Source organism: Myodes glareolus, chromosome 3, assembly GCF_982192425.1.
Source record: "Myodes glareolus chromosome 3, mMyoGla1.1, whole genome shotgun sequence".
In the NCBI taxonomy this organism is placed as follows: domain Eukaryota; kingdom Metazoa; phylum Chordata; class Mammalia; order Rodentia; family Cricetidae; genus Myodes; species Myodes glareolus.
In genome coordinates this window covers 48962240-48975117 of record NC_142028.1, presented here as the reverse complement: position 1 = coordinate 48975117, position 12878 = coordinate 48962240, and the positions used below count along the sequence as shown (strand labels likewise).

At 36.4% G+C, this 12878-nt stretch overlaps 1 protein-coding gene across 1 annotated transcript in view; it reads right to left on the bottom strand.

The window, feature by feature from the left end:
• Cntn3 (contactin 3) overlaps positions 1-12878 on the bottom strand; it is a 372688-nt gene that overhangs the window by 64157 nt on the left and 295653 nt on the right. The window contains exons 12-13 of the mRNA XM_085686800.2: positions 4330-4457; positions 1741-1916 (exon numbers count right to left, since the gene is read on the bottom strand). Of these exons, the coding sequence (XP_085542926.2) occupies positions 1741-1916; positions 4330-4457 (304 nt within the window). The remainder of the gene's footprint in view (positions 1-1740; positions 1917-4329; positions 4458-12878) is intronic.

Genomic DNA, 12878 nt, shown 5'->3' with positions numbered 1-12878 from the left:
TTTATTCTTCTCAAGACTCTTTACAGCTCCAGGCAGTATCACAGGGGACTCTGAATGGAGGACAAAGCTAATTTGAGAATCCAGCACATGTTTTCCCTGTTGTTATGGAAGACATGAGTGATAACTGTCAAGTGCACATTTGAAGGTATGAGAAAAGGAATGCTGAGAACTTGTAGCAATTGACAACATTCTCAAAGCCTTAAAGCAGGAAGAACTAAATAAAGTCAGATGATGGAAACCAGGAGAGGTACCCAATCTATTCTACTTGTGGTTTGTTATCTACCATCATATTTAATTATTTTTCTTTATATGATTTAGTTTCCTAGGGTTGCCATAACAACGACAACAACAAGAGAACATCAACAGTGGCTTTAAAACAACAGACATATGTCCTATTCCAATTCTGTGGCTGAAAGTCTTCCATCAAGATTGCAGACATGGCCATTTCCCTTCAGTATCCTTAGGAGTTGATGTCTTCTGACCTCTTCCAGTTCCTGGGGTCCTAGGTATCTATGGCTTTGTGGGGACATTGTTGTTTCCACTAAAACATGACATTTCTTCCTCCTTGTCTGTCTTTCAATGGTTTTCTCTTCTTTGTGCATCTCTATCCAAACTGCATTGTTTTCATAAGATCATCATTTATATTACATGAAGTCCCATTTCACTCCAGGGTGACCTCATCTTAATTTAATGAGTATTTTTGCCACAATACTAGTTCCAAACAAGGTCATGTTCTAACAAGCCCAGGTTACTGGGCTCTAAGATTTTGACAGATCTTTTAGGAAGACAGAATTTAGTCACAAGGAGAAATCGTCTGAAGTAGCATAGAACTCTGAAACATAATATGGGTAAAACCACACAATACACATACATATAAAACAAGAAACCTTTATCAAAGAAATAACACTAAGTTGACCATCATCTGGTTATCTACTTTATTAATGCCTACAGAGTAAGTTTATAAATACACTTTTCAAATAGAATGACCCTCTCCAGGGTCAACTGCCCCCAGAACGTATCAACAAGGCTGGCATTGCTGAATTGACCTCATAGATATGACCCAGCTATTAAGGCTTTGGTTAGCCTTTTGGTACAGTATGAACCCATTTCTTAGCCATTCTTCAATTATTAAATTTTCCTGGAAATCCAAACTTTTTCTACCTTGTACCTCTCACAAATGAGACAGAAAGGAAGAGGACATTTAAGAATTGGCATTGTAGAGACAAACAGAGGCGCTCAGGCCTCAAAACTCCACCAATTCTCTCCATGACTCTGAGAAATCAATTTATTACACTTTTCAAATCCTGAATTTATATACCTGCATAGTGAAGAGTCTTAGAGCTAATACTCAATGAAACTACACAGCTTGTTTTTGATTAAGCATCTGCTATGGCATCTAGATGAATTACTTAGTAGCATAAAATTGCCTTCTATTGCATCACAAAGTGGATGTTGGAAGATAAAACACTTGCAGAGCACACCAACCACAAGATGTCATAAAGCATAACATTAAATATAAATGGAGAAAGAACCAATCCCACTTGTAGTTATAAGTTGAAGTAAACGTCCTTAATCTCTAGTGGTTAACAAAAATAAAATTAGACCAGACCAAATTTCGGTAGCCAAATTTACCATCTTGACAAGCATTTCTATGTGTTGTCTATGCACCAGCTATTTTTGAGAGAAAATTGTCTTAGACCTATATAATACAAAGAATATTAGAAAAGTGACATAACTTACCCCACCAACTTTCTCAAAGTGGGATCCATCTTTCTTGAAGTCCGTAAGGGCTCCATTGAAATACCAGGCAAACATAATATCTAACAGGGGGTCGTGTTGCACCTGACAGGGTAAAATGACGCTCTCACCAACAGCAACATCCATGTTAGAAGGAGCCAAAATTATTTTCGTTGGTTCTATTGGTAGACAAATTATGAATAAACAAAATTTTCATGGTGATAAAAGCAATTTTTGTATGTAGATTATTTATTTGAGTTAGAAGTGTATATTTGTGTATGTGTGAGTGTACATACCCACATATGTGATCAAAAGTCTTCAATATTAAAGAGGCATCTTGACGTAAAGTTATACTATATTTTTTCCAGCTTCACCAATGATTTAAAGAGAATTTAAATTTAATTTAAAAATTTAAATTTAAATGATTTAAAGAGAATTTAAAGATATTTGAGCCTGTAGACGATATATGCTCAGAGCAGAAACTTACCTGCAAACAAGTTACACTAGCAACAATTCACCTAAGTTTCATAGTTTTGTGAACTATGAAGGTAGAAATAAGAATTCCCATGTTCTCACAAATCTTCAGTGAGTAGCAAGTGTATTCAAATCCAAAATGTAAATAAGCTCAAAATCTTTTTGTTTACTGATTTGAAAAACACGAGAGGAGCCCTATGCCAAGACACTGGTTTATGGTTGATTTTCTTCAGTGCTAATGCCCACACGCATATGTTCCTCTGTTACAATCAGATACATTCCACCCACAGTGAATTCAACTTCTCCTGACCTTACCTTCCCACTGTTTCTTATTAGCATTTTACCCCCGGAAACAACAGAAGTCATCAAAGAACTATTTGTATATACAGAGTAACTAATTTAGGATATTACCTCTTCTACCCAATCTAGTAAGGCTTTGGTCCCTCATCTGAACTAGTGTCATAAGGGTCTCAAGTAAACACTGTGCTGTTATATCCAGTGGTAAAATTTTGCTCTTTTATGCCTCGACCTCTCATCTGTTTCTCTCTGCTTCTCTTGGTCTCTTTCATACCATAGTCTTTTAGTTTCTTCATACGGGTCCAGTCAGTCAGTCTTTTCTCCATCTCTCCTTAGGAAACGTCTTTTCTCCTATTTTTTTTAAATGTAAAGTGTGCTAAGCTCTGTCATTTCTAAACACTGATAATTATTAACATATTAATTATACAAAGCAATGGGATTCATCTCTTGGTTTCAAGTACCCATATTGGTTTAAACAACTGCTGGGTCAGTACCTCTTCTTTACTCTCTCTCCCCTAAGTCTAAACTCTTAGACTCAATGACGTACCCTGACCACTCCTTTACCCCCTTTCTTTTTCTTCCTCTTTCAGTGCTGGCAGTCAACCCTAAAGCCTCATGTATGCTGAGTTCTCTGTCAGTGAGTTTTGCCTTAGTCTTCACTTCGAAAATATTCTGGAGTCCTTTCTCCTCATGAACCTCCCATTCCATTGGACAGCACTTTCTGCTGAGTCTATGCCCAATATAAGAGCTCCTAGACTCCTGCAGACCCATCCCTTTATTTACTGTGGGTTATTGTCATGCAAAGCTGCCTTTATGGCTGATCTCTTCTAGTCTCTTGCCTTGATCCTTTAGTATCTTCATAACGGAGCACTTGTTTGGAAAACACACTTTTGGGATAACATTTCTCTGCTGAAAACGCTACACTGGCTTTTTTTCCCTCTCAAATCAGACTGAAAATAGAAGTCCATAACATGTCTACATAATGGCACCTAAGAAATATGTTAACACTTTCATTCCCCTCAAATCCGTGCCCCATATCTCACCCTGGCCAACTGGAGGTATCCTGCTTTATCTCCAACTTATCCCATTTTCCCACACTCATCTTTACTTTCTCAATCATTTGAAATCTTTTTTTTAATAATCTCTGGTTTTTTTTCTTATTACATTATGCTCCTCTCTGTAGTAGGATGTACGATTTCCCAAGGTCATGTCTTTGCGGAGATTCTCATTGACATACCCTAAGCACCCATCTCACAAAATGATCAAGTTATTTTTGAAAGTATAAAAAGAAGAAAATATATCTCCAATTTTAAACAATCTCATTAATATCAAAGGTTATTTCATGAACTTGAACATCTCTAGAAAAGACCAATTATAATGAAACAGGAGTACTCAACATCACAAAATAAAGATAATCATAATATTACACTTCTATTTCTTATGGCCTAAGGTGCCATTAGAATAGCTACTGTCCACCTATGTGTCCTGTGCTCTGACAAATAAAAACTTAGGTATCATACCTTTTCACATGAATAAACATGTGTTCTGACTTCACAGTGCATTATGCAATGTGAGAAACATGATGAATGTCTTCCTTTTAAAGTAAATACTGCTTGAGAAATCTGACATGAATACAATGTATTTTGATCAAACCCATCAACACTCCCTCTCCTCAAACTCCTCCCTTTACCCATTTTCTCCCTCAACTTCACGCACACCCACTGACTCTAGTGCTGCCAGTACATGCAAATGTTTATATTTTTCTCCATCGTGAAATACAGTTTACCTGTGAATAAAGCAACCTCTAAGAAAAGCACTCACCTGTCACAACCAAGTGTGTGGTGCCATTTGCTTTTCCAAACTGGTTTTCTGCTGTGCAGGTGTAGGTTCCAGCATCAGCCTTCGTCACATTCAGAATTTTGAGTCCTCCATCATTTAACAAGGAAATCCTAAAGTAAGCAGAAATCAGGATACACGCTCAATAGTCACTCTTCCCATATAAGTGGTGTATTTCTTTCATAATCCATTGCTTAAAATAGTAATTTAGAGTATAGTCCATCAGTCCTTAACTTTTGTGGATGGAGAAAATGAAGAGATTTACACACAACCACACACGCATACACAGATGAATGCACATGCAAACCCACGTCACAGAATTAAACAAGAAAAGATATTCTACCAATTTGAACTCTACTTGATGCTTTTATTCTTCTTAGGCTTAATGCATTGCTATCTCACATCTAATTACAGAAATGTCTTCTTAAGTAAGTATGAAATGTTAATCTATGAGTAACCGGAAAATATTTAGTGTGGCCAGTTACTCATAGATTAACTCATAGATATATTCTCATAAATTTATAGAAAACAAATGGTAGACATAAATATCCCTTTTCCCTTAAATTTAAAATTTCTTTAAATTTAAAATAGTATATGAAAAGTAATAATCTGCTTGTCTTTTGTTATGAACTAGAATAGTCTGTCTGTCTCTGTCTCTCTATCTGTCTGCCTCTCTCTCTCTCTCTCTCTCTCTCTCTCTCACACACACACACACACACACACACACACACACACACACACACACACACATGGTCATCTGTGAGCTACCGAAAAGAATTTCAGTAAAAACATGGGTGTAATTAATAGGTTCTATGCTCCAACTTGTATTCTTAAAGATGTAGCATATAACCATCTCTCTCATCAAAGAAATTGAAATGAATGTCTTACATGTAATGTACTGAGACTACAGTGTGAACAAGACAATAACCTGGTGTTCCTTTAGGAATATTAATCTTGAGAGACAAAGACAATTAAAGACTAAGTAAATGTGGAATGTACAGAATTCAGAGAAGCATTTTGAATGAGAAAGAGAGAGTGTTATAAACGGGGCAATTGCCTTAGGTATCATTACTAAGAGAAGGAGTTCATTTGCACTTGGAAGGAAGAATGAGAGAGCATAACACCTCATATGTCTGATCTCTTTATTTTTATTATACGAAATAGCCATACATAATAATAATCCTTTTTTTCTGAATGTCTAAAACCATTACCACACCTTGCATTTCACACTTAAATGTCTTTTATCTTTTATGGTTCATATCCTTAAGCATGTGTGTTGAATTTGTACAAACAGAAAATAAACCTTTTCGAAGATTTGCAGCCAAGTGTTAACATGACACCATATGCAAACCAGTCGCTTAATGTGTATAGCTTTGGACCTATTCAGCATTCAGGAAAGATGGTGACGATATTAGATTAATGTCAATTTTAAATACTATTATACACCTACATGTACATTTTACATTTACATATATAGTATCATTATGTATACATATATAAATCATGTCACTTATTGATATTTATTGGAGATGGGTTCTAGGACATTCCCAAAGGATATGAAGTCTCATATAGAAAGATGTACAACCTATCTAACCATTATAGTTAATTTATTCTTAGATTTATTATAATTAATACAAGGTAACTAAGATAAAACTAACTATGTCACTGCCTAGGGAATAAAGAAAAAATGACGTTTTCAAATATCCAGTTCAGCCTTGGTCAGAGAAGCTTCTTATTGTGACTGTCAATGCGTAGAAACTCATCACTGTTCAAACTGCTGAGAAGCAGCAGCTGTGAGGGCTCAGCTACAGACGGAACATTTATTTTGCAACCCACATCACCCTTCCCAGGCCCTAGACTCAGGAAACAGGGAAAAAGAAGACAGATCAAGAATATTAGAGCCAAAGGACTGGGAATAATGGTGTTAAGTTGTCCTTTAGACATGACATGGCTGTTGCACACATGAACTCACAGCAGCAGTTTAAACCTGACTTAAAAGTCTTCTCTCAGGGACCAATAGGGATTCTACAATAAGCAAAGGAACTAAAATCTAAGAGCTATAGAAAAAGAGTCTTCTCGCAGCGCGTTTGTTCTATTCGTGTGCTCTTTATGGTTTTCTATTGTTCCATTTCTACTCTACTAATCCTGTCCTACTTCTAATTCCTCCTAGATTCTTCTTCTTCCTTAGTCAGGTCTTTCAAAAAAAATCCTCCTTTCCCTGGAGGCTTGAAGCAAAAGAAGGAGTTGTAAGAATAGCTTTCATTGGTCAGAGGCACATTACTAGGCAAAGTGATAAGGGCAGAACAATTGCAGTGGCAACATAAGGTCTCAAGGTCTTAAGAACAAAACCATGACCAGACGAGGGGGGGGCACAGTGCACATGACAACTTTGAGACACAGATCTAGTGTAGGAGAGTGGCAAGTAAAGAATTAGCATGTTTTTCTTTGTAACCTTGGTTGGACATCTGCGGCTCTGATCTTGTACATAACTGTAAGGATTCAAACTTACGATATTTACAAAAGGCCTTTAGTCTACTTTGAACTTGTTCTGAGGTCAAAGTGAGCTAATTGTGTGCAGTTAATATGAGCAAAAGAACAAGCAGGCTTTTAAATGTCAACAGACCTAATGGGATAACTAAATCCAGTTATGAAACACCTCCCAGTATTTATTATATATATCGAACAATATAGCCAATGAAAAGTCATATTCTGACCACCCGCAGATAAATAAATCTAGCAGTAAACAGATAACACATCATAGTGCTGTGAGAAAAATCCCCAAGCTGTAATGTGAGGGAATGAGCTATGGTCTCACAAAAGACATGTGCAATAAGGACAGTTGACACATTCAGAAGGCAGTATTCCTTATCACCTTGCTAAATACGGTTATGAGATGTGCATCTCTGGTGACATTCCTTCTCATCTATCATCTCCATGAGTTATACATCTCTGATGGGTTGACCTTTGAAGTACTTGCTGAGCTCTCATTGCATACATGTGTGGTCTGTAGCACAGCTGTAGTTACCTCCATAATACCTACACAAAATTTAGTAAAAATTCTAGTTGGAGGAGGGATGTACTCTTAAGGTCCAAACCCTAGCTAAAGAGTTGCTGGCAGCTGATGGTCGTAGCAGAAGGAGAGTCACTTCGCTTCAGGAGTGTGGTCAGTGATAGGTTCTCCAGGCTCCAGTAACTGGTCTCATAGTCATGTGCATGTAGGCAGAACTAATTGGATATGGTGTGTTATAAATAAGTGAACATAGGGGAGGAAAGATTGTTCAGTGGTTAGGAACACTTGTTGCTCTTTCTCAGGATATATATTTGGTTACCAGCATCCACACAGTTGTGGCTCACAACGACCACTAAATTCAGGTCTCTTTAGAAACCTTCTTCTAACTTCTAAGCACACCAGGCATGCCATGGTACATATGCAGACATTCATATAATATACTCACATGCAAAATATAAAATGAATTAAAAATTAAAAAATAATTACAAAAGGGCATATGAAATTGAAAGGAAAATGTGATGAGTGTCTTAGGGAAAGTTTTGGAGGAGGGGGAGGAGAGGTCTATTTGATAGAAGTGCATTGCATACACGTGCATGGAATTTATACACAGTAAATTTAAAAAAAAACAGCTGAAGCTTCTTTTTCAAAAATTGTTATTATTTTACTTTATGTGTATGGGTGCTTTGCCTGCATGTATGTCTGTGAATAACATGCATGTCTTATGTCTCTAGAAGAAGGAGGATGGTATCAGAAACTCTGGAACTGGAGTACTTGGTTGTAACCTGCCACATGAGTTCTAGGAATTGGACCTGAGTATTCTGTAAAAGCAGATAGTGCTCTGAAATGCTGAGTCATCTCTCTACCCACATCAGTTTCTTTTAAAATACATATATGGAGGTAGTCGAATCTGTGGAAGCAAAGCTTGTTTATCTGGTGTACCAATAGAGTCTGTTACACACACACACACATACACACACATCATCATCATCTCCATGAACATAACATACACTTGCATGTATGATACTGTTTTGTACTTTTGTTATACATGTATCAAAAAGGGCACAACAGAAGACTGCTGTGTTGGTTTGAAAGAAAATGCCCCCCAAAGGGAGTGGAACTATTAGAAGTTGTGGCTTTGTTGGAGTAGGTGTGGCCTTGCTGGAAGAAGTGTGTCATTATGGAGGTGGGCTTATATCTCATATATGCTCAATATACTGCTCAGTGTCTTTGTTTACTTCCTGTTGCCTGGGCAAGATGTAAAACTCTCAGATATCTCACTGGCACCATATCTGCCTGCATGCCACTATGACATACCATGATGTTAATGAACTGAACCTCTAAACTATAAGCCATCTAATTAACTGTTTTCCTTTATAACAGCTGCTGTGGTCATAGTGTCTCTTCACAGCAACTGAAATCCTAACTAAGACAGTAGGATAAAGAATTTAGAAATGACTTATCTGTGGTTAAGAAAACTATACTATTAGGGCAGAAATCAATAGAAACGGAGAGACTTGGGATGATGGGGAAAAGGACAGAGGACTGTAAAAAAAAAGAGAGAATGAGAATTCTTACAGGGAAAAGACTCAGAAGAGGGACAAGAACTCAGCCATGGGCACTGTCCCCAATTATTCTGATTACTAATACTCCCAGTAGAAATACTGGAGCCAGGGTACTCCTCCAACTTAATATAATTGTTGTTGCTACTAAAAAAAAAAAATTAAGTGAAGGTTTAGTGGCTTTTTCTAACACAAAATGACAATACATTAGTCAATGGTATCCAAAACTCATGAAGGCATTTAAATGACGTCAAATGCAGATGCTCCATATTCTAGGATAGAGCAGAAGAAGCTACACAAAGGAACTCAAACCTACCCCTTGGAAATTAACCAGTCTTAAAACAGCAAAATTGTCTCATAAATTTGATAAACATTTAGAGATTCTGGTTTTGGTACCATGATCAAGGGATAATTAGTTATTTATTGTCTCATCCTATGAGTTGCATAATTGAATACCCAAAATCTGGGTACTGAATAATTCAACAAGAAATCCTTTGTGTTTGCCGAGTATGTGTTACAGCTGCTGTGTGAATTCAAACACCATGAAAAATAATTGGAATGAAACTATAAACAAAGGAGTCCTACAGTGCATTATGTGCAGGAGCATTAATTGAGCAAAGCTATCTGCATGGGCATGGTGAAATGAGGGAGGATTTCAGAGGCGAGGCCTAAGGTCCTAGGAACCATACAAGGATCTCCAAAACAAACACATTGACTCTCACAGAATGTGAACACTGTGTGTATCATAAAATTTTAAGCTAATTGGATATTTTCTTCCTAAATTGGTTCTTCTAGTAAGTTCTAAAAGGCTCACAGGGCATTTCGCACAACATAAAAATAAACAATATTCAGTAAATGGATGGAGTAATTGTTTCTCAACAGAAAACCTTCAATAACCCAGGCTTCCCCACAGAGACTTGAAGTGAAAGTTTTATACCACTTCACTATAAATGAAATTGCTTTCTAAGCTTTCTGGGAACAGGTTTTTCTGTGAGTGGATAGAACTGAAAATGTAGATACCAATGAATAACATTCGTCTTAGCACAAGAAGCTAAACGAAGATGGATGAGATTAACGTTCAGAAACATTGTACTCCAGTTTTCCTTGAGAAATGTGCGACTTAACTGATTATGTCATTGATTAGTTTTATAGCACACCTTTATGTGCATGTTTTATTGGCCTTTTATAGGAAGAGGTTAATTATTTCATTTAGCTTTGTACTTAGTTTGGGATGAGGTGATGTGATTGCTCTACACTTCTCTACTGGTCTATGCTGTAATTCAGGGATGAAACTGGATTTATGACTTCAAAAAATCAATAACACTGTTGTCTCAAAAGGTATATTGTTGTCCAGGCAACATTATCCTGCATGTTATGATGACATTTAAACATCCATAATAACACAGTATGCTTTCAAATAGGAAAAGTATAGAGCCTTCTGCACACAAAGCTGAATTTCTGGAAATATTGTTCTTCCCTGGCCTATGATCTGAATAATACAATAATTTATTCAACTTCAGTTTTACCAAACACACAGCAAGTGAACATTTTGTCAGAAAGTACATCTCAGTGGAGATGAGCTCACATGAGATCACAATGATTAAACTGCTACACAGAAGATAACAAGGCTATTTTGGATAGTACTTTCTGAGCATATATTCTACAAGATTGATGCTTGCAATTAGCTGTAGGAGAAAAGTTTTCACAATGAATATATTACAGGATAAATAATAACAGCTAAGAAAAGCAAACATTTACTGATATAAATATATGAGAAAATAAATATCATAGAAAATGATGAGACTGTGTTTTTTCCTTTATAACTGCTCCCTCTTGGGCTCAAAGATCACCTGCAGACAATATTTAGAAAAGTTAATATTAGAGTTTCATTCTTTTTGCTATACCATTTTGTTTTTCATCTTTTGAATCCAACAGTATTTGTTTAGTAATTCATTAGACAGAAAGTCTCTCAGGAAAGAGAAACAGAATGAGAAAGACTCAACAGTTAATCATTTTATCTTTGAGTGACTACAGAGCTGGTAATAAGTTGCTTCATTATTTCGCATGACGTTTGTTGCATGCAGCAGGTCCCTGGGATGCTAGAGATAACAGAGTTTGGCTCAAACTAGTAGCTTGTAGAAAAACACTTAGCTTTGATGCATTAACATGACCTTGTATTTGTAAGAACATGGTCAACAATCTTGAAGCATTTGTTCTACTTGTGTTCAATCTTTTCCAATACATTTGGGACATATGAAATATACAATTGAACTAAATGAATCCTGTTGAGACAACTGTTTCCGTCTGAAAAAAAAAACTATGGGTATAGAACTCAGCTGATCCAAAAGGCACTCCATTCTGACTGATGCCATAGTTCCTGTAATATTTGGGGCTCAGGAAAGAAACAGTTTATATCTTTTTACAAAGATTATAAATAGCCAGACATTTTGGAAAAAAAAACATTGGTTTGAACAAATGAGACATGAAATTGTCCAATGGCTTGTGTGTTAATAGAAAATTTCAAAGAGATTATTAAGACTCAAAGGCTCTCCATATGAGATGCTATTCTTCTGTATTTCAGGGATGAGTCACTCAATGAAAGTAAAAATCAATGTGTGAGATTCATTATTGTATGTAGATAAAGATGATATAAACTTGCTTAGGTGAGCAGAGATGTTTTATCGACACTTCATCCCAGAATTAGGTAGATTAACCTGCTATCACACATGAACAACCACAGGACAACACCGTGGTGGGGATGGGCAAGACCCTCACTGTGTGGTAAGACAATTGGAGGACACGGACACTCTATTTGCTGAAATACCAAAGATGGAAAGGAAGGAACTAAACTCTAATGCCAGGATCTACCACCAACACTGGGGAAGAGAGACACATTCTTTAGGAAGGGCTTGGAGAACTGTTACTTCTATGAGTGTCCCTCTATCCTGGATCAAATCAAGGCTAACAATAGCCTTGAAGTATAAGAGGCTAATTCCAGCAAGGCAATGGCTTCTAGGATGTGAGATCATCTGACTTTCCCCAGATGCATACTTTTACTTTTGGAGCCATCTATTTTGGGGAAATTCTGTTTCCCTATTTTATGCATTATTGATAGGATTATGAATCATAGTGATCTGTCCTAATGTAGACAAGGGATAAATATGGAAAATAAGTTGTATTTTCCAAATTATACTGAGTACTAGTTGCTTGGGGGTTCCCTTAAAATATGTGATCAGATTAGGATAGAAATAGATCATAAGGCATTGCTTTTCTAACATCTTTTCATGTGATATTTATCCTGCTGAAGTGTGGACAATATTTTTAAAAATAATATTTGAAACTCTGCATAATACAGTCTCCTTCATTCCATTGAGGATTGCCAAAAGTTATATCATTCTAGCACTGGTAGGGACAAGAAGGCACAATGCCTACTGTCAAAATATCTGGCATCCTCCCGTGTTTTAGGTCATAGCCATATAGGATCTAGAGAAGAATTTATTAACTCTGTAATATCGGTACACAAATTATTAGCTAGCATTTCTAAATCCCCAAGGACACAACTTGCCAAGAATTGGTATTTAGTACATAAGTTTTCAATGGACACATTTTCTTCAACAAATACCAAGAGTTCACATACAATTTCCATATATAAGGATAAGGCTTAATGAAACATCAAGAGTGATCTATCACCTACCCTGTTATTGAGCTCTTGCCAGATAGAGGCATTTTACCTCAACTTTCCAGCTTCAAGGTCACCATCTTTTATAGATATTCATCAATATTTATGTGGTTGTTCATTTACAATTTTATTCAGTGTTTCTAACACTTTTAGGACAGAAAGGTTTTTATCACTTAAATTATCTTGAGGTTCCTCTGCATATAACAAATATATGTGTACATGCAGCAACAGTTTCGATACAAAAAAATAGTTCAAGTCTTCTAAGACTCCATGGACATCAAATTAG